The following is a 22,713-nucleotide window of genomic DNA, read 5'->3' as shown; positions in this document are numbered from 1 at the left end:
CCATTCAGAGAAGTTCTCATTGCCATTCTGAGAAAGGGCCCTCTTGCTGCTAGTTTTGGATCAGGATCAGATCCAGAAAGCTCTATTAACCTGCATCTGTGACTCAGTGGAAATACATTAGTATTGACTATAAAGGATTGAGTTTTGGAATAATGCTTACTACTTTACTAAATGAATCGTCATTGTGTTCCACCTTAACATTTTCCATATATAGTTTAGGCAAGATGCTGTAGATTATACTGGATATATATAATTTTATCACCTCTAAATCAGTTCTCTTTCTTGTCAGGCTTGTGGTAATAAGGCTGCGGAGAGGCGGACAGCTCCTGAATGGGGTTCCAGTCTATCCCGTCGTTAGATGACTCAAGAGATCGAAAGGGTGGGTGGAAGGGTTAAGCAGGGCACGTGAGCGAGACTTTCCATTAGGCGGAAGAAGACGCATAGCTGAGAAATGCCAAGAAAACATCCCTGTGGGAATGCAAACATATGTGGATCTGGAGCCAGATTTTTTATGGTCTTATCAAATTTATTACAGTAATAAATCCAGGATCGAAAATACAACAATGGCAGCATGGTATAAAAAAAAATAAAATAAACCCAACACAAAATAATGTGAGCATTATTGATGGTGGTGGTGGAGTAGAGGTTTGGAATGACTGAGTGGTTACTGAATAACAACAATGAATAACAACAATAGAGATGGATTATACATAGTGGAACATTAATAGAAGCTTTTGACACTAAGAACATACAGAGATATTTTTTACAGCCTTGATATTGTTATCGCTACATCTATTTGAATAGGACAGATTAATTATTATTGCTGACTTCTGAACTGGAAGAGCAAACCAGAGGAATTAGTCTGCAGAGCTGCACCCCTCATCCTGAGAAAGAGGCATTTATAAATGACAAAAGACAGTTTACATAGGATGTACAGCAGGTTTGTAGTCATAGTGCAGCTGGTAACTTTGCCATTTTCCATATGACACAATATAGTGAGTTATTATCTTGTAGACATTTTGTCCTTAAAATATAGTGCCTGTCTCTAATAGCCTTTTTTATTATTATCTACGATGTAGAAGTTGAATAGGTTGGTACATCTCTCGTGAGAATGACTTCTGTACAATCTTGGAAATGATGTCTGTCATTTGGCAGACATATCCAGCTCATAAGCCCTCCTTGTTGGATGAATCAATCAGTGCTTCCACTCTTCCACCCCTTTTCCCTCTCTAGGCATCTCTTTCAGTTAAAAAGCATAAGGCCCAACGTAGACGTTTAAGCGCAGGACAGAACTGGTGTGGTAGCTCACGAGTGGGTTGACAGAAACCATCTCCAAATCCAGCACATACTCTCTGGGGCCTTTCACGGCGCGGGCGAGAACAAGCATGGCACTGATGTTGTTGATTTGCTGAGGAAAGGCAAATGACAGGCACAAGGTCACTTCCAAAACTTGGCTGTGTGAGAAATGTATTAGTCTTGATGGCACTAATCAAAGAAGTCTTCTTGATTTCATGAACTGTGACTTTTAATATTTGTATATACACTGCCATTTATATCATTTTTAACTATATGTGACCCTCGACCACAAAACCAGTCATAAGGGTCAATTTTTTTAAAATTAGATCATCTGAAGGCTGAAAAAATAAGTTTTCCATTGATGTATGGTTTGTTAGGACAATATTTGGCCGAGATACAACTATTTGAAAATCTGGAATCTGAGGGTGCAAAAAAAATCAAAATATTGAGAAAATCGCCTTTAAAGTTGTCCAAATTAAGTCCTTAGCAATGCATATCCACTCACAAAAATACATTTTTGATATATTTACAGTAGTAAATTTACAAAATAGCTTCATGGAACATATTTACTTAATATCCTAATGATTTTTGGCATAAAAGAAAAATAGATCATTTTGACCCATACAATGTATTGTTGGCTATTGCTACAAATACACCCGTGCGACTTACGACTGGTTTTGTGGTCCAGGGTCACAAATATATATATATTTTTTACAGAAAGGATGCATTAAATTGATCAAAAGTCACAGTAAAGACATTTATATTGTTACAACATAATTATTTTTTTTTTTTAAAAAACACTCTTTTGAACTTTCTATTAATCAAATAATACTAAAAAATATACTGTTACTACTGTTAATACTGTTACTAATATACTACTGTTTTTACTGTATTTTCAATCAAATAAATGCATTCTCTGTGAGCATAAGAGAATTTCTAAAACATATAAAAAACCTCAAGAAGACCAAGAACATATTTTGCCAATGGGGTAAGAAAAATGTAACTTTATTCAAGACATAAATTTAGCTTGTTTTGAGGGTGTTTGCATCATTGTACTAGAAAACAAGACTAATTAATTAATTAATTAATTGCTAAAAGAACCAAAAACCAAAATGAACATCAGTTTTCAGTATAATAATATTATACACCAATTTAAGGTACTCTTTCAGAATATGCAGTAATTAAAACTTAAAACATACCCTGATGTAAAAATCTCCATTGTCATCTCCAGAGCGGACGCGGAAGGTGTTATAGGCTCCAGGATAGACACTGGTGGCCTGGATCTGAAAGATGTCTGAGGGGACGGTGCGCTCGGATGTGATGCTCATGTAGCGATGCACAATGGAGTAGGGCATGTCTCGACAGCTGGGCTTTGTGACAGGACATGTACAGCGACTGCAATGAAGAGAGACAATGATATCAGTCAGGAAAGATTTACTGTAAAAGGTTTCAGCACTACACGAAAGTGAACTGAATAGATTTGAACTGATCTGTTCTGAAATGTATAAACAAAATTTTACCGGACTGGACTGATTTAGACTGAATTGAACTGAATATAGTAAATAGTATTGTTTTCACCCACTAGGTCATGTTTTTGCATGACTAATGATTGTGTTAGCCACAACTGTACCAAATTATAGAAGAATGTGTACCATATGTCCAGCAAATTGGCTTAAAATTTTGGATCCCATCCATCTAGCCAGATACTTCTTCAGAAATGCCTGACCACCTGTTATTCATTAAAAGCTTGTGGAACTTTGCAGATAATGTTGAGACATGCTCAGAGGCACAGACTCAAGAACTGGCCTGAGATGTGGAAAAATAAACCGGGCGATTTGAGAAACCATGTCAGGTATGTCTCAAATAGACACTACTGATGAACTATAGACAATTAATGAAGAGGAAAATATCTCTCATAACTGTGTGTGAACTGAATAGCCTGCAAGTGCTTGTGGTATTTACAAATTGTTCACTTACTTTTCGGACACTTGCACATAGGGTTCCTGACAGCTTTTGTTGTCGACACATTTGTAACCTCCATGAATGTTCACACAAGTCTGTCCATCAGAGCACTGATGAGCTCCTGTCTCGCATTCGTTTATGTCTGGATTGAAAGAAAATAAAGAGTGTCTATCTTTTTTCCTGAGTGAATTGGGAAGCAGAGTGTTCAGTGAGAGAGCATTAACCTTGGCAGAGGCGTGTGCTCAGGAGCTGATAGCCATCAGGACAGACACAGGAGAATTTGCCGTGCTCATTAACACACTGATACTGGCAAAGGTAACTGGAGTAGCTGCACTCGTCTATGTCTGTAGACATACAATGAATATGATCAGTTGCTCCAGTTGTAAGATGCATAAATATTTTTCACAAATATGTGTATTTATTTTTGTTTTTCACATTGGGTTGTGTTTACTCCCAGCTTACCATTGCAGGCAAATCCATCTGGCCCCAGCTCATAACCCTGCTCACATCGACACAGGAACGTCCCGTACGTGTTATAACACCTCTGACTGCAGGGGGCCCCCATGCCACACTCATCAACATCTGAGTGCAACAGAATGACAAAGCAGACGGGATCATATATAAAACATTGAGCGTAAGGCAAGCAGTGAAGGATTGGAGTTACTAAAAAAAGCCAATCAGATAATCCATTTTTGTTGCCATTAATGTTTAATAATTTTAAGTGGCTAAGCAAATCAAAACTCAGTTCATAATGATACCCTAAATGAAGTTCTGAAGAAAAGTTTTTGTTGCAAATTTTGTCTCCCCCGGGAGAGAAAAAAGTGAAGGGCACACTGTTCTTAAAGGGGCCACGTCCTATTATTCTACAGACAAAAAAAATATTAATAACAATAACACCCTAATAATTTTAAATTAAAAGACTTAATCAACATGACAAATTTGTAATGAAAAAAGTAAAAAAAAAAAAAGACTTTCATTTTCTACTGAAATTACTTTGGCCTTTCAGGCTACTTGATAACATTAAAGTCCCCCTGTGGTGAAAATCAAGTTTTTAATGTTGTTTATATTAGAGATGTGCAACAGTGATCGAGTATTCGACCGTGACAGCGACGATCGATCATGTAAACGATGATCGAAATGTTTTTTTTTGTTTTTTTTTGCTGTTTAACCTGATTGGTTATAGCAGCACTTTGGGCGGCGCCCTGAGCTCTGATTGTTTAGCTTGCCACAGCATGCGTCGAAAGACGTGAGAGAGAATGTCTGGCTTCATTTTGACAAGATAGATGAAAATACAGTTCAGTGCAAGCTGTGCAGCGCCAAGCTTTTATCTTGTGCTGAAAATATCCTTTAAATTATATTCACAATTAATTTAACAATAATCATCAGCATAGGCGTCGAGCACCCACGGAAAAACACAAGATATTCTCATTTCATTTCAACCAATAAAAATCGATTGAAGCCTTCAGACACGGCTTTCTTTTCGTTTTTATAGTCCATTTGAGGCAGTTTCTATTTCGTTAATGTCAAGAGCGTATTTGTAACGCACGCGAGAACGCATCCATGTAATTCACGAGCACGAATCTCTCTGAAATCTGCGGATTTCTTTTTGGACACACTCAAACTTTGTCCTGTCACAAAAACTCAACGTGCTTTTTCTCATTGAGAGTGGGCACCCACCGGCAGAAACATAAATCGGCGCCTATGATCATCAGTGATTTTCATACTGTAAAATAACATTTTGGTTGATCAGAAAGTGCAAACTGAATCCAAAATATTGCTGAAATATTAGAATAAATAAAAAATTACAATAGTGACACTAATGTAGCCTAATAGAATGTGAATTTGTTGTGCTTTTGTTTCGTTGGCTTTCGTTTTAAAGCGCAAATCCACTTTCGGTCAAGCTCACATTTGCATTCGCAAACATTTTTGCAGATGAAAGTTGTAATAATAATAATGTAGATGAAAATAATACAAAAATCTGCCATAAAGATAGCATTATAATGAGAACTTTATAGAAATCTATAGTAAATTCTGTCCTTGCCCATGTTTCAGCGCGCTGTCATGAAAGCGCATCACAGCGGGAGCTCTCTCACTCTCGCTATAGTGCGTAACTTAAAGTTCACTGGCATTTGCATCCTTTTATGCAGATACAAGTTATAATGTTACGTCTATGTTATGTATCTGAGCTATCTGATTAATATCATAGGATGTGTCATAGAACGGGCTTCAGTTTATTAGCATAAAGTCACTCTTCACCTCAGGCAGCTATTCCTTTTAGATGCTTCTTAATAACACTGGTGCATCATAATCATAATCTAACAGTGTTCTAATCACATGTTCATGTTTATATAGACAGGTTTTCATGTCATATTTTTATTTTTAACATTCATGGGCCATGCCCCGCCCCCCAAGTACTCGATTGCTCGTTTTTGAAACCTATCGATGATCGAAATGAAAAATTGCCAAAAATGCCCATCCCTAGTTTATATGTCTATGTGGTGCTTTAAGACAATCCATGTGCAAATTCATAAGTCAACACCACTGCTGAGTATTTTCTCTTTAAAACTGCATTGATCTAATGACACGGTTTGAAATCACTGGTGTTTCTGACATCACAAACTACCTTGTAATTACATCAATGTGCGGGCGGGTTTTAGCATATCATTAACTATGACTGCTCTGAAGCAAGGGAGTCTTAAAAGAAGGTTATCCCAGTATATTTTTCTGTTGATATGAAAAATCGGGTAGATTTAGCATTATGGCGGATGTATGATGTATATTCCGATATGTCATGAACTATATGCCTTTCTCCACTGACGTTCTGAGGTGTTCAAAGCGTTTCAAAGGATACTGATTGTTAGAAGGCAGCTGTCTGACTCTGACATGGTGAACGGGAACATGGTTTGTGTAACATTAGCGACTCATTATTAGCTGTTTGATAACGTAGTCAAGCCAAAGGCTAATCATATTAATTACCGTTATGTGTCCGACGTAAAAAGCGATACCATTGTGCAGGGTTTACCTCAGTAAGTTGACCACCGAGTGGATCTCTGGGCTTTTGAGTCATGTGAATGAGTGGAGGCGGGGCTAATTAGCATATTCATAGATCCGCGTATAGAGTTACATTCATGCTATTTTAAGGCATGAAGAATTTTTTTCACAGGAAAATAAAACGTTTAAATATGTCATTTTGTTGATCAAAGATGAGTTTTAAGGGGTACAATTTTTGACTACAGGGGGACTTTAAATAGCAAAGTGGCTATTAACCAAACAATTCCAATCAAAGTCCCGTTCTACTTTTTTTTTTCATGTTGAATATCCTGTTTCACTTGGAAATACATGTAATTATAAAAGTAAAATGTGCTGCAAACAACTGTTCATACTGACTTTAATGTCTCAATGTTTCGTTTTCCTCCTTGCACAAAGTGCTCTTTTACTGGTTTATATTTTGGCTCTTACTCAAAGAAAATGAGGTGTAGGATGGAGTTGTGTAAGTACGTGGGTTTGGATTCTGAGTGCTTGTGTGTGTGTGTGTGTGTGTGTGTGTGTGTGTGTGTGTGTGTGTGTGTGGGGTGGGTTGGCCTATGACTCAGGGTATGGCAAAACGGGGCGTGGGAGTAACGTGTGGGTTGGCTTACCAATACAGGAGCGATTGTTGCCAGCCAGCTGGAAACCAGGCTCACACTGGCAGGAGAATGAGCCAGGGACATTAACACAGCGATGTTGACAGTAGCGGTACCGGCACTCGTCAATGTCTGAAAAGTATGAAAACATAAAATTAGATTACAAATGCATTTTTTTTAATTCCTCATTGGTATGATTGGACAGACAATGACAGATCATATCACCATTTTATGTTATTTAAGGCACACTTCGCTCAAACAGTGGTAGCCACTCTGAGACTTAACAATGGGAACAACTTAGTAAATTGAATTGATTGTATTATTGTATAGAAATTCCTAAGGTTCAAAAGGATTTACAGATAGGTATTATCTATCTGGAGTAGATAATACCTAAAAGATTTGCAATATCCACAAGCCATTTGTAATACTCTTGATTTGTGTCATTTCTGAACTGTTTCTGAAACAAAGAAACCCTTGTGGAAAAAGTACACCTTAGCATACTTTTCAAAAGAGAACTTATTATGCAAATAATACACTTTTTAAAAAAAAACAATATATGCTTAAGTGTACAGCCAAATGTACTGACAAGCATTTATGGTAAACTACAATATATTTAAATGTAATTTTTATTGAAACTTGTGTGTAATGTGTGTACATATGTTTATAAGTACACATTTGGAATGATGAAGTTGCAATTTAGTACAATTAAAGTATAATAACTATAATTTTAACTATTATTTGAAATTAATCAAGCACTTCACATCACATGATAAAGATTTGAAGTACTCTACAAGTGCACAATCAGGACATTGAAGCAAACTTCTTTTTCACAATGGAAGGCTTAGAGCGACATGAGTATGAATAAATAAAGATGTTGTTGTATTGCTACAAAATTAGACAGGCGTTTCATTTCTCACCGATGCATTCTGTGCCCACTTTGCGATACCCATCTGGACACTGGCAGGAGAAGGAGCCTTCTGTATTAAAACACTGCTGACTGGGCTGGCAGTCGTGATTGTCCCGTTCACACTCATCCACATCTGTTTTTGTGAGACAATCATGGAAATTTATTATGGACACATCTCTGGCTCAGTTATTATCTTTCCTTTTCTTCTCAGTTTATAGCATTGGATCTGGCATAACACTGGAATGTAGTTATTGCAGCATTTATTGGTTCACTGCTCATGGGAAGTAACGTCTTAAGTAACGTTATCTGTATCCGCTTCCTTTTGACGGTAGACGACAGCTGGGATACCTCAGTCTTAGTAAATTCTTCGACCCCCTGCAGACCAGCCCCCTGCCAAGACTTCAGCATGACTCCCACAGTTGTCTGAGCGTTTCCCCTGACCACCTGTTTGTGCCTGAGTCATTCAAGCGCTAACAGTCGAAACTAAAACATTGCAATATCCCCCCCCCCCCCCCACCACCACCACCACCACCACCACCACCACCACCACCATCCCATTCACAACACTGATTTTGATTTGCATTTTGATCCGGAAACACATGACTCTCTACAAAGGCATGCTACTGATTACAATACTTACACTCACAGGCTGTCTGACACCTGTTCTGAAAACACACACTCGTTTTCACACACTCACCCACGCAGCTGTCTCCCTGGGGCTCAAAACCTGGAGGGCACAAGTTGAATGACTCGCTGGCCGTGTTCTCTAGGCTGGGGTGGACCTGGTTGGGCGGATCAGGGGCAGGGATGACCGAGGCCGAGCGAGGGAGGCACAGGTACCCGCCATAGTGGTTGAAGCACTTCATCTCTCCCTTACAGGCCTCTGGGATTGTCTCACATTCATTTATATCTGCCAGACACATATTTGAAGCAGGATACACAAGTGTTTGTGGGTAAAAAGCACACTAGATAACTTTGTTTGAATGCCATTATCATGACCATGGGTCACGTAACAGTTAAGAAGATATTTATATATTTTAAACTACTTTTGGAACAGTCAAGAGTTTACAGAATGAAAAATTTTATTAATTTAAATATACAATAATATACACTACAGTTCAAGTTTTTGCATTTATTTGGGTTACACTTTATTTTAAGGTGTCTTTGTTACACTGTGTTACACTAAGTACTGAGTAATATTACGTAACTACATGTACTTACTATAGGTTTAGGATTTGTTTTGGTTTAGGGTTAGTTACATGTAATTATGCATAATTTACAGTTATTACTATAGTATCTACATGTAACATATGTAACAATGACACTATAAAATAAAGTATTACCTTTATTTGATACAGTAAAAACAGTAATCTTGTGAAATATAGTTGCAATTTAAAATAACTGCTTTCTATTTTTAATATATGCACAACTGTTTTAATATATGTTAAGATATAATTTATTCCTGTGATCAAAGCTGAATTTTCAGCATCATTACTCCAGTCTTCAGTGTCACATGATCCTTCAGAAATCATTCTAATATGTTGATTTGCTGCTCAAGGAAACATTTCTTATTATTATCAATGTTGAAAACAGTTGTACTGCTTGATATTTTTGAGGAAACTTAATATGGCTTAATTCTATTTGATAAACAGAAAGTTAAAAAGAAATCCTTTGTAACATTATAAATGTCTTTACTGTCACTTTTGATTCATGTGTTCTTGCTGCATGAAAGTATTAATTTCTTTTAAACAGTAGTGTATATTAATTTATATACTTACACATTATGTGTATTTACTGTATATAATTTTTTTAGCCTCTCTGCCTCTTTTAGCATTGAACACTGCATAGGGACCCTTTGAATTTGAAGATGTTTTACCTTTGCAGTGCTGAGTCTGTGGATCCCAGTGATATCCATCTGTACATTCCTATAGAAACAAAAACACATGAATTAGTGCATATAACGTTTTATTGGCTAGGTATTTATAACTATAAATCGAATATCTACACACAGTACTGTAGCCTGTGTGTAATATAAGATATGAAGATGATATTAAATGATGTAACATAGTTTATGATGATTTATTTAGAGAGAGAGAAAGGAGAGAGAGAGACAGGGGAAGGTTTCGTTCCTCCTTACCGTGTAGGTGTCAGTTTCTGTGGGTGGCTGTGAAATAGCGCGACGGAGAAACACAGAGATGCACACACAAAAGACCAAAACACACCCGGGCCGCATCCTCACACACACCTTCAGCAGGCTCTGATGAGCACAGACACAAAAACACCTCCAAGAGTGTTGGGATCAGACAGATGTGCACGCGCACGCACGCTGGTAGAGCGATGAGGCTGCGATAGAGTTCACTGAGAAACCTGTGGATGAGAAACAAACAGCTTGAGAAAATTTCAGAAACAAGCTTCAAGCACACATGTAAGTGATACCGCTGTACTAATCACAACTAAAAGTCAGGATGGAGGTCTGTGACTGTGATTTATTTCGGCTTTATTTAGCAGATATCAGACTCTAATGTCAGGACCATAGACTGTAAAAGGTCAGGATCTCTCATTTACCGGAGTGGTGTTCACTCACTCAGTACACATGACCGCTGAAATTACTTGATTACCAGAGGCCCCCTAGTGGTTGTATTAAAATTGCAGCTATTGACAATTTGGGTAATATCGTGAAGGAAAATCAACAAGACTTCATCATAGTCTGCTGTGGACACTTTAAGATCTTTAGCTGTGCACAAAAGTACTGTTGTATTAGATGATTTATAACATGGCACTGAATGTTAATCATGTTCATGTACCATGATATTTACACAGTACTACAAGGTACTTCACAGAGTACCAATAGCAATGTATATGCTAAACATAAAATAACTTATTGTTCATTGTTAATTCATTTTTAATACATTAATTAATGTGAATGTAGACCATTTGAAATGATCGTTATACTGAATTGTTAGCCTAATAATCATTAACTACAACTAAATAATTATCCTTAATTATTAATTATGAAATTATCAATTTTTGAACACGTGAGCAATGTAATAGCATATGTAACGTTAACCTAGATTAATACATACTGATAGATTATTAAATTCATGATACCTAATGCGTTAATGTTGTTAGCAAATTGGGAAAAAACTTGACCAAAGGGTAACCAAATAAATTCACTATTTACTTTGAATAAAAACTTTCTTCATTTACACAGCACAAGAAAAATTGAAATATTAACTATAATTCTTATAAAACATTTCTGGCTTTGAGGGGAGTGAATAGTTGTTCAGTTTACACAGAACAAAATATCATACAAACATATTAAAATGCAGCACTATTTTCCTGGCATTCTTTTCTGTAAATACACACATACATTGACATTTACATAGAGTCTGCACACAAACGGCGTTTGCAGGTTCAGTATGGAAACACAAGAGCTGCTCCAACATGACACAGAGACATTCAGTAGCTCATTGAGGGGGTTTTTTTGTTTATTTTGAGTTCAGAGAGTCCAGCCTAAAAGTATTGTCATGTTGACTCAGTGCGACAAACCGCAAACCGCAGGATGACGTGCAAATCTGCACATTCTATCTCAGCTGCATCAGCCTCCAGATAGAACTGTTGTGCTTTTCTTCCCAAACCGCAAGAAATGATTCAAGCAACTTATTGTAGCCACCATACAAGAAACACTTGCGATTTCACACGCAAACACACTGACATCCAAACATGCTCACAAATCTCTCATCTGTGTGAATTACCCACTCTTACTGACTGACCTACATGCTACTTACAGTTAAGTAGCGTTCTGCAAAATCTGGAAGCACAGCTGTCCCTGTGGTGTTGCATTGGACTGGGAAAAACCTGAAATCAACCATGATAAACAAACTTGAGGTCAGTGAGAGCACGGTTCAGTCGCTTGGCCGGAGTGTGGGCAGTGTGGAGGCGTGGGTAACATGGTCTGCCATGTTGTCTGAGTGGCACTTGACCTTCTGGAATGCCAGCGGAGAGGATGTGGGCACCACTCTGAATAACGGTCAGCCGGACACTCACTGCGTTTCCCACAGTATCACATTCCCGGGAACCCCCCCAAGGTTCACTGGAAAGGTCAAGTGGTTACCCAGAATGCCCTCGTATAAGTCCCAGTATTTCTTCTACTATTTTTAGAGGTATTTAATCATTTTCTTTGGCAAATAAGTCAGTAGGTCATTGTATGGCTACTTGTTATTAAATGTGGAGCACTTCAGATGCACCATGTGCTTTTGGATGGGAAACAGCACGTCTATTTGCTTAACATTTGGTTGGCTGCTAGTAGTACCGTGACTTTTGTAAAGTCTGCAGTGATTATACGACCGCCAATAACACAAGTAATAAAGAGCGGACTTCATGGGCAGACCACTGCAGGGACCACACACATGTAATGACAAACGCTCTCCTCCTACCTCTCTCTCAACCTTATAAACACGCTCACACTGGTCCAGTGTCATGTCTACGGTTAACTCAGTGTGCTCAGCTGGGCATTAAACTTGAAATCTGACATGGTGGCCAAAGCACTCATGCAGGGTCCAGTTTGAAACCTTGCTGGTTGGTGCATTTATAATTTTATGAATATTACCTCTTTACCTCCCACCTGTGCAAACTTAAGTGGGGTTTTTATGTCAGGACCCTTATGGCCCCAACAACATGTCTGTCTACAAAGACACGTGTAATAATTGTTTCTTAGCTAATTTTCCAAATGGTGATTTTTTTAGGGTCAGTTCTTACAGGTGTCATACTAGTCTCCTATCAGAGGAACCATAGATGTGGAACCATTTACATCATTAAACAGCAATCATTAATGTTTTTGAAGTGACTCAGTGGTTTTTAAATTGCTACAGTGTTACTGGATCCAGAAGATTAAAGATTGTCTTAGGCTTTTATGACAGCTAGAAACCAGCCAAGTACACTATTGTTGTTTTAAAGGTCTTTTGCTCACCAATGCTGCATTAATTTGGAAAAATATACAGTAGAAACTAGTTAAATTGTGAAATATTATTACAATTTAAAATAACTGTTTTCTATGCGAATATGTTTTAAAATGTAATTTATTTCTGTGATCAAAGCTGAATTTTCAGCATCATTACTCCAGTCTTCAGTATCACATGAACCTTCAGAAATTATTCTAATATGCTGATTTGCTGCTCAAGAAACATTTATTATTATCAATGTTGAAAACAGTTGTGCTACTTTTGCAACATCATAAATGTCTTAACTGTCACTTTTGATCAATTTAATGCATCCTTGCTGAATAAAAGTATTCATTTCTTTAAAAAAAATCTTACTGGCCCCAAACTTTTGAATGGTAGTGTATACATTATACAACTTCTGGACTGTTTCTGGTCATCAGTGATGCTCACTACTTTCATGTTGCTTACTTTAGCAGTTCTGCCCTGACAAATGAATATTTCCAAATACCAAATACTAATGTGTCTATAACAGAGGCCCCCAGTCTGATATATCCCGGCTCTCTGTCACACTCTCTGCTTTTAAATGAACGCTCAAGTCAGTATCCAGCCATATAAAATAAAACATCTAACATAAGTAATTAGCAGAACACATAAACAAAATTATGTAACAGCAGTGGCCTATGTAAGTACAGTAAAGCAGTGTTCCCTGTTCTGATGTCACATAGGCATTTTATTGAGCCTTCATTCTTATATCAACACCTGTGCTTCCAAAAGGAGGCCAAAACGCTTTCGGATAAACACAAGTGTTACCACAAATTCCCCAACCTTTGTGTGTCCTCAGAAACCTTTGGGAGTCTTTGCGTAATGTTCCCATTCTGCTGCGTCTTTCACATCAAACCAGCTCATATAAACTGACGGGAGTTAGTATGAATCAGCTTTTTGTCTTTAAAAATAGCAACATTATCTAAACAAAGTCACCCATTTTACGTCCGCAGGGCTCGAGTAACAACATACAGTCAATGGCATTAGTCTGGTTGTGAAACAGTGGTTGGAAAAGAGATTGGAAAGTTTTGCAACACTTCAGACATGTAGAGATGTGTAAAACCATCATGATGGTTGAGTAATAAATGCTGAGAAAAAACAACAACACTTTATGTATGAGCATAGAAAGTTGGAAGATATGAGATGATACGATATGGTAGGAGATGTGGAATCTGCTGAATAATGTGATTGATTGTTCTCTCTAGACTGCTGTGTGGTGTCTGTAGTCGTGGAGAGTGAGCGTGACGTGTGCAGCCCTTCAAACAGCCTGGAGCAAACCGGGCAGTTGAAATTTTCCTTAGTCTGCCCTTTATCGCTTTCTCCTTTTGCCCCACTGTCTGTGACATAACTTCAATTCAGCCTGACATTTCTGCTTTAGCTAGATGAGCAGATCCACAATGGCCCAAAGACCCCATGCAAACAACAGCTATTGGGAGTACAAGATGACATTATATTACAGTGCAATATTAGATTTTCTTTCGTAAACATGCTATACTCACAGGCCGGGCTTTCTTCCTGCTATGTTCTTGAATTCAGTGGTTTTTCTTCTTTTCTTCCGGTGGATCCCTCTCTTGCTTCTTTCTGTGCAGTGGTGGCACGTCTTCTCTTCTGTCCTCACTCCTCAGCCTGATAGAGTGAGTGTGGAGACGGACAGCTGGACTGTGAATGTATGCAAGGGAGAGAAAGACGGAAGAGAGGAGAGAGGGACAGCCCATTCCGACCCCCATACAGCCCCCCTGCACGGCCATCCTCCGCCCCCCGACCCCCCCTCGTCTGACCCCCCAGGATGAAAATTCCTGGTCTGTGGCCCAAATTCCGAAATTCCAAATGTGTCCAGCTCAACGATAGAAAAAACGGCATACAGATTCAGCCAACCCCCCTCCATACACACATATGAACCAGCCCCCACGCACACACACACAAACACACCAAGGCAGAGACCCCACCTGGTTTCATTTAAACTCGCCCCCCACAGCCTACAACTTTCTTTCTCTCTTTTCCCCTCCACCTAAAGTCACCCTTCATCTCTCCCATCTTTTTCGGTCTCTCGCTCTTTCTGTTCCTTTCATTCGGCTGGATATTTATAGCTTGGGAGAAGCTAGTGGAATGTAGACAAAAATTAGAGAGCAAACTAGAAAGAGAAAGAGAGAGAGACAGAGGAGGCGAGGGTAGAGCGAAAGAAGGGAGGATAGGACGCACGTCTACTTGGAAAAGTTGTTAGCTTTTTTTTGCAGTGTCTAAATATTGAAACTGGAGGTGCTCGCAGGCTGATATAAGTAGAAATGAGAAGCAACGGAAAGACTCGCTCATGCACTTTTATTTCACAAACTCAAACAACAGAGAATGAATTAAACATTGGAGTTTGTGGCTTGAAGACTAGGTTTATCTATATGCTAATGTACTCTACTACAACATTGACAAAATTCACTTTTGGCATATATACACAAATTTGGAGTCACAAATACCAAAGAAATCAGATTCACTTGTAACCACATAAACATAATATTTTTGGAATATTGCTGTTGCTGCCTTTAACTGACTTTAACTTTTTGTTGTTGTTTTGTTATTATTGTTAGTTATGTGTTGGATTGTGATGTTAAGAGCTCCTCTTTTTACATTTATGTTATGTTAGAATATGGAAAGTTGTGTGTGGAGTGATGAATCAAAATGAAACACGAGTTGCATGGTGATGCTCCAGAGCCGTGTCTTCAAAAATCTGCTGAGAAATATAATAATAAATGCATGGAGGAAAAGCTGTCATTAATTGAGTGGGGAGCCTTTTAGCTGCTGGTATTGGTGAGCAACTTCACTGTGAAAAGTCATTTAATGCTTTGGAGTACAGGAGAATATTGCAGAAGGGCTTGCTTCCCACAAATTAAATGTTGTTATCTAAACAGATTGCTAAGAAAACCAAGACCATCAGGCTCATGTTTTGGCCTGGTCAGAGTCCAGATTTGAACCCTATAGTGAATATTGGGTCTAATATTAAACTCAAACTAACTGGGAGACATTTTTCAACATCTCATAAACTGTTTGAAGCCATTAACATTGAATGGAACAACACTGACTCTTCTTCCTGTAAAAAGATGTCTGGGGAAGTTGGGGAAGGCTATTCTGTGCCAAGTTGCTTTATCTACAGTATTTCTGCAATTCTTGCTAATTTCCTGACCAGTGATTTGTGATTAAAACGGTCCATTAAAGTCCATTAAAAGACCACAAAATTTTTTGCCATTTTTGGCTTGGCCCTTTTTTCTTTTCTTTTTTTTTTCTGCCCAGGAATGTAGTTGTACCTGTAGTTGCCTTAAATTTATTGGCAGAATGAGGCATTTTACATTTAGTTAACAAACAAATTCAAGAATCATTGAGAGAACTTGAAAATATACAGTTCTTTTTGTACAGTCTAGAATAAGAATGTCCCGCCCACTAATACTAAAACTTCCCATTTCCTTAAGAATAAATATGGCTGGATTCAGAAGACCACACTAACATACTACTCTATTTGGCAGTAATAGTAAGAACAGTATGTTAGTACAGTATTTGTATTCATATATGTCAGCATTACACGATTTGATTTGAGGCTTTACATACATGTAAATAAAGAAATTATTATACATTGTACCTAACTCAGTTGTGTCAAGTCACAAAATCAGTTGCGCATTGCTGATGTTGGAAGCCTTACATTCAAGCTTTATCAAATTATACAAAGGAATAAACATTGTTTTGCTCTGCAAATGACAAAAGGGCAAACAAATCTGTTTGCCATTAGTCTTGTACCAAAAAAACCTGTAGAGTAATGTGGTAGGGCTGACAGCTGTCATTACATACCATTATTGCAAAAACACACACATTCACTGTGCCACCAAGACCTGACAAATTGTGGCCCCCTACTGCTTTCCCGGCCCCCAATAGGCCCACACACAGACCTCACACCCATCAGTGCACCATGCGCCCACTTATTCTGGTCAAGCCAGAGGGGTCAGGAGTTTATGGACCATAAGGGCTCAAACCACAACATCCTTTGGACTGTTTGCATGTTAATTATCATTAGGACCCCAAAATTATGTCAATCAAATCAAGTATGATCAGTGCATAATTTCATTCTGAACCTCCATCATTACCAAATGTACCATGTTTTGAGTTTTTGTTTTGTTTTCAGTCAGTTTGCTAAAAGGGAAACTTACAAAGCAGAGTTAATGAAAACACAATGCAGACAGTGTCTGTGGAAATCATGCTGTGTTTATTTACAAGTCATACAGTTCTGGAGGCCAAGGGGTGAAAGAATGAAGAAGGGATAGAAGGAGAGGGAGGTAAAGAGATGGACAGATGGTGGGGGTGCGGGGGGACATATTTGGGAAAAGATTAAAGAAAGATGATGACAAACAGGGGAAAATCAATCATTAGGCCATAAATTCATCAGATGCTAGACTGCATGTAGATGAGTTCTTATGAAGGGAGGGAGTGTAAATGGAGATTCTTTACTCGTGGTACATTCTAAGGATGCAACTCTTGATAACTCCCATGTACCTGGTCCAGACGGCATGATGCCTGAGAAAAAAAAAAAAATCAGGGAGAGAAATTTAAAAATGTTTCACAAAATACATTTTTATTGTACTTGGTCTTATAAGAGCTTGGTTTTGTTAGTACATTTGAAAAGTTCACTTTGAATTCTCTTCATATACACTACCAATCAAAAGTTTGGGATCAGACCATCAGTATGTTTTTTTATTAAATTAATACTTTTTTTGAGAAAGAATGCATTAAAATCAGAAGTTGAGACTTTTATGCTGTTACAAGAAAACAATACGTTTCAAATAAATGCTTTTCTTTTGAACTTTCTATTCATCAAATAATCCTAAAAATGTATCAGTTTCCTCAAAAATATTAAGCAGCACAACAGTTTTCAACATTGATAATAATATGAAATGTTTGTTGTGCAGCAAATCAGCATATTAGAATGATTTCTGAAGGATCATGTGACACTGAAGAGTGGAGTAATGATGCTGAAATCTCAGCTTTGCCATCACAGGAATAAATTACATTTTAAAATATATTAAAAGTTATAAAAGAAGCATAAGAAATAAATAAATTGTAATAATATTTCATAATATTACTGTTTTACTGTATTTTTGATCAAATAACTGCAGCCTCAGTGAGCATAAGTTACTTTTTTCAAAAACATTACAAATATTACCAACCCCAAACATTTGAAGAGTAGTGTAGTTCAGGATAAACACATATTTTCCAAGTGATTCGGGGTGTTGTGATTTGGTTTGAATAAACAGAAAACCACATTCCAAAGTGGTTAAACCACATAAATGACTAGACAGGAAACAAAGGTGACTACAAATAAAACAATGTGCATAAGATACAGTGACCCCCACTGGCTGCAAAGAGAATTTCCCCTGAACAAAGACCTCCATATGAAGCAACTGTCCAGAAAATCACCATACACATTATACAACAGCCATAGTGACACTTACTTGAAGGTGTCAAGGATATGTGCTGAGTTAGTATAATGAGTAAGGTAGAGGTTCACGTCTACTAATGTCCATTTGTCTGATCGACAAGGTTCAATAAACTGTGAAAAGAACAAAGAATTAATGCTTTGTGAAAAATTTGAGTACTTCAGATCTGATGTTTTTATTAAATAAAAAAAATACCTTTTCAACAAGGTCAATGAAGAAATCGCGAACATCTTTTGCGTTGATTAATTTGGCAGCTATATTTATAAGGCCCCTTGAGAGATTCTACAGCAGAAGATCATGTAAAAAAAATAATGAAGAAAAGCATTTATTTCACAAGAAACACATGACAAACCAATCCTCTTACCTTAAAATTGGCTTCCATCTCGTTGAAGACATTAGTTTTACCCCGCAGAGCAGTGCACACTAAACTGAGTGGATGAGAGGTTTCATTATTCAGAAGGCAGAGACAGAGGGAGTAACCATGCAACATTTGAACATTGACAACAGCCCTCCTCAGACCCGCATATCTCTTCTCGCCGTCTAAATCTCTCACTCACACACAGTGCTGAACACACACCTTTTGTGTTGGTCTAAGAGATCCTTGTCTGTGATTAGAATTTTGAGGTCTTTGAGGTCTTGAAGGAATTCCTTATCCAGATCTACATCCATGTCCTCCATCATGTTATCTAATGGAGAGAGATGGTGGATTTTGAGAGTACAGACAAAGACAAAAAAGGAGAGAATTTCATCTGTGTTTTTCTACACTACACAAGTGTTCAGACTGAAGATGCCCATTAATAATCTCAGACTAGATACTCGATAACATACAGATGTCAAATTAAACATTAGGTTATTTATGTAAGGGATAATGTGCAGTCAGCACATTTAGCAGCCATTATACAATAATATTTGAACACTGAATGCCACGACTGACCAATTTCAAGTGTTGCAGTTGGCTGTGTAAGAGCTGTGTAACTGGTCTTACCCACAGCTCCTAGAGTCCAGTTGTTGATGAGCTGCCCAGCACAGAAGGCAAAGTCTTGGAAGGTTAGATACTGCAACTTTTTCTTCCCCGTCTCAAAACGATTATTGGCAAAGAACACTATTGCAGCATAGTCTCTGGAGGAGGAATTGGCAAGATCGTTTAGCAAGAGAAAGTGAAAAAGCACCAAATCAGCACTGAAGCAACTGTTCATGGGAACTGGCATCCGCACATTTTCAATGAATATATCACTGAAAGAATAAATGGCTTTATAATAATCATTCCTAAATGTGCTTTAACTACTCTCCATTTGTTTCTCATTTTCTGAGCTTTTTGAATAAAAAGGTTTAGAAAGAAACTTCAGTAACACTTTACAATAATATTTTGAACTAACAATGCACAATACTTCTACAGCATTTATTAATCTTAGTTTAAGTGTTAGTTCACTGCAAAAATGAAAATAATGTCATTTATTACTCACCCTCATGCCGTTCCACACCCGTAAGACCTTCGTTAATCTTCGGAACGCAAATTAAGATATTTTTGTTGAAATCCGATGGCTCAGTGTGGCCTGCATAGCCAGCAATGACATTTCCTCTCTCTCTCTCTCTCGCTTCCTGTTCAACAAATGTCATTGCTGGCTATGCAGGCCTCACTGAGCCATCGGATTTAATCAAAAATATCTTAATTTGTGTTCCGAAGATGAACGAAGGTCTTACGGGTGTGGAACGGCATAAGGGTGAGTAATAAATGACATTATTTTCATTTTTGGGTGAACTAACCCTTTAATGTTAATCTCAACATTTACAAATATTTTTTAAGATCAAAAGTGTTTCTCTTAATATTAGTTAATGCACTGTGAACTGACATGAACACTAACATTAAAGGGACAGTTCAACCAAAAATGAAAATTCTGTCATCTATTACTCACCTTCGTGTCATTCCAAACTTTGAGAATTTTGGTAACCAAACAGTTGACGATAGCAATTGACTTCCATAGTGGGAAAAAACTATGTAAGTCAATGGCTAACATCAACTGTCTGGTTACAACATTATTCATAATATCTTCTTTTGTGTTCAACAGAAGAAAAAAACTCATACAGGTTTGAAACAACATGCGACTGAGTAAATGATGGCAGAATTTTCATTTTTGGGTGAACTATCACTTTAACAAACATTAATAAATGCTCTAAGAATATATTGCTCATTGTTAGTTCATGTTAGTTAACGCATTAACTACTGTTAACAAATGAAACCTTACTGTAATGTGTTACCGAAACTAATTTAAGTAATTTAAGCAAATGTTCATTTCTTTCTCACCTCGCTAATTGATCAGGTAGCAGAAAGTGTTGCCGTATGTTTTCCACAAGGGGGCCCTTGAGTTCTTCCACCACTTTGAACACTCGCTTGAAGTTGTCAAACTATATTTGAGGAGATAGATATAATTATTTTATTTTCTAAGGGCTCTTAGAAAAGTATCCAAGCATACATCTTAGCTACCAATGAGAAATGTATAGTTTAAAATGGAGTCACTCCGCCTACCTGTCTTCTGCAGCTCTTCAGTGTAATGCCTGTCTTCGTGCTAACATCATCGAGGTCTTTTTTTGTTCCTTTGGAGAGTTTTTTTCCCAGGACTTCTCGAACAAACAAATCATCAAAAGCATAATACCTAGAAGAAAATGTGAATAAATGTAGTTTTTAACTGTATAATATAAAAATTATTTAATAAATAAAACTATTTAAATTGGCGAGACACAAATCAGCGCATACCGTTCAATGAGCATGGCTTGTCGGTCTGGCGGTATCTGAAACAGAAGCTGATTGGCTAGTTTAGCTGGGTGGTGTAAAAGTCTCTCACACATCTGGAAAGTTCTGTACTGGTCCATGGTGTCACTGAGCAGCACTTCTGCACTCGCCTCACACTCCTCCATTACACCTCCTTCTATCCGCACCGTCACTGCATCATTCACTATGAAGGCAAACACATTGTTATAAACAAACATAACAAAATATATAATACATAACTTTCTAAGCAGGTATTACAGTAGTTCATAATGTCACGCATTATACTTTACCTGTATATCCATTCAACCACAGTTGATACACCTCTTTGTCCATAATGGTGGTGTTTCCAACAAATACATCCAGCTCCACAGACATCTTGACATCGGCCAATGTATGCGTTTCAGCTGTACAGAGTCACGTGGTCATGGTAAGTTAACACCAAAAAGATGCTTTTAACATCTAAAGTGTCTTAGTGCAAGGATAAACTGGTATTAGATAGTCTCACTCTTCTGGCAAGTCAAAAAAACAAGACTGACAGTAACTGTTTCTTAATCAGAACTGAAGTTACAGCCATTAACTAATCATTAACTTCTCCATAACACAATTTAACACACCACACAGTTCAGACATGCTACATTATATTGTATATTCCAAATATCGTAAGTGGACTTACCAGGCACACAAACGTATTCGTATTAACGCGTCAGGCGGTGTTTAATCACATTCAGATGTCACAACATTAGCTCTTTTGTTCCTTTCAACATTTACTCGCTCGAAAACATAAGCTTATCGGATACGTACTAATGTACACCGTTTAGAAATAATTACCACAAGTGGTAACAATCACATTTATGTTTACCAAACACCAGCTGTCACATCGTGCGACTACGCTTCATCCATAGCAACAGCACACCGTTGTGACTACTTCCGGGTGTGCGTCGCATTCATTTTACGTCACATTCACGTGACTGTAGATTCGGGTTATCACAACTGTTTATGAATGAATGTGAGCTCGCCATTAACTAAACCATGTCTTATACTCAAATAGTGCTATTTGTGACTTTAATATGTTTAAATAGGAATGCTGAAACTTTGAAATTAAAAAATATAGATGTCAGGATGCAAAGTATCTGTGTGGAAAACAATTTTCACATTGCCTAGTCACTAAATCCCTGAACATTTTAAAATGTAGGCCTATTTTTAGAATTGTGAATATTACATTAACGTGGTGCAGGGAAATAACATTTATAAGATGATTTTATACGATATAATGTGACTTTTTAATATTGTAATGGAATATAGACTCAGAAACAGGATTATCATCAAACCCAAACAGGTATTTGAACAGATGGAATGCACAGGTGAAGCAGGTGGGTGATAGCGAAGTCTGTGAATAATGAATAGTGAATAACAATGTCCTTTCCTTTCACTATGTAGTTTGGGATGAGACAATGACCGGTGAGTGGAGACTGGAGAGCACACACTTCTTGAATGGTTGTACCAGGTGAGTAGTGGAGCGGGGAACAGGTGAGGAAACACAGGTAGGTAATTGGAGAGTCTACTAGGAGAACGCTGGAGGAATATGAGATCTCAGGACTGAGAATCCACAGGAGACAACTTCAGGTAGTAGAGCAGGTAAGGAGCCAGTAATCCACACTTAAAATGAGTGCCAATACAAAGTTTCAAACATTTAATAGTACAAGCTAGAACA

At 37.7% G+C, this 22,713-nt stretch overlaps 2 protein-coding genes across 3 annotated transcripts; both read right to left on the bottom strand.

Annotated features, from left to right (window-relative positions):
* Positions 1–505: 505 nt before the first annotated feature.
* On the bottom strand, positions 506–14,510 carry efemp2a (EGF containing fibulin extracellular matrix protein 2a). Of its 2 annotated transcripts, XM_051859944.1 has the most exons (12): positions 14,270–14,450; positions 11,577–11,646; positions 9,926–10,155; positions 9,665–9,713; positions 8,486–8,698; positions 7,799–7,921; positions 6,897–7,013; positions 3,721–3,840; positions 3,483–3,602; positions 3,274–3,400; positions 2,496–2,691; positions 506–1,408 (listed from the first exon to the last, which is right to left on the bottom strand). In XM_051859944.1, exons 3-12 carry the CDS (start codon positions 10,019–10,021, stop codon positions 1,247–1,249), a joined length of 1,323 nt encoding a protein of 440 aa, XP_051715904.1. In that variant the 5' UTR covers positions 10,022–10,155; positions 11,577–11,646; positions 14,270–14,450; the 3' UTR covers positions 506–1,246. The 2 variants fall into 2 exon arrangements, with proteins under 2 accessions (XP_051715904.1, XP_051715903.1); XM_051859943.1 differs by lacking the exon at positions 11,577–11,646 and having other exon boundaries at positions 14,270–14,510.
* A 2,476-nt stretch (positions 14,511–16,986) lies between these two features.
* Positions 16,987–21,943, bottom strand: fibpa (fibroblast growth factor (acidic) intracellular binding protein a). The gene is made up of 11 exons (XM_051859945.1): positions 21,676–21,943; positions 21,293–21,406; positions 20,988–21,186; positions 20,760–20,886; positions 20,538–20,638; positions 19,221–19,354; positions 18,813–18,921; positions 18,600–18,663; positions 18,431–18,517; positions 18,251–18,348; positions 16,987–17,315 (listed from the first exon to the last, which is right to left on the bottom strand). The coding sequence occupies exons 2-11, from the start codon at positions 21,375–21,377 to the stop codon at positions 17,246–17,248; spliced, it is 1,074 nt and encodes a 357-aa protein (XP_051715905.1). The 5' UTR covers positions 21,378–21,406; positions 21,676–21,943; the 3' UTR covers positions 16,987–17,245.
* Between the last annotated feature and the right edge of the window lie 770 nt (positions 21,944–22,713).

Source organism: Ctenopharyngodon idella, chromosome 14 (genome assembly GCF_019924925.1).
Source record: "Ctenopharyngodon idella isolate HZGC_01 chromosome 14, HZGC01, whole genome shotgun sequence".
Taxonomy (NCBI): Eukaryota; Metazoa; Chordata; class Actinopteri; order Cypriniformes; family Xenocyprididae; genus Ctenopharyngodon; species Ctenopharyngodon idella.
Note: the sequence above shows the minus strand (reverse complement) of the source record. Positions and strands in the feature narration are given on the sequence as shown.

Coding starts and splice junctions, on each gene's coding strand:
- efemp2a (XM_051859943.1), bottom strand. CDS start 10,021: ATGCGGCCCGGGTGTGTTTTGGTCTTTTGTGTGTGCATCTCTGTGTTT. Junction 7,014..7,798: donor AGTGGGCACAGAATGCATCG/GTGAGAAATGAA, acceptor CATACTTTTCAG/ACATTGACGAGTGCCGGTAC. Junction 3,603..3,720: donor AGATGGATTTGCCTGCAATG/GTAAGCTGGGAG, acceptor GTATGTCTACAG/ACATAGACGAGTGCAGCTAC.
- fibpa (XM_051859945.1), bottom strand. CDS start 21,377: ATGTCTGTGGAGCTGGATGTATTTGTTGGAAACACCACCATTATGGAC. Junction 21,187..21,292: donor GTGGTTGAATGGATATACAG/GTAAAGTATAAT, acceptor TTGCCTTCATAG/TGAATGATGCAGTGACGGTG. Junction 19,355..20,537: donor CTACCTGATCAATTAGCGAG/GTGAGAAAGAAA, acceptor TTCCTCCTCCAG/AGACTATGCTGCAATAGTGT.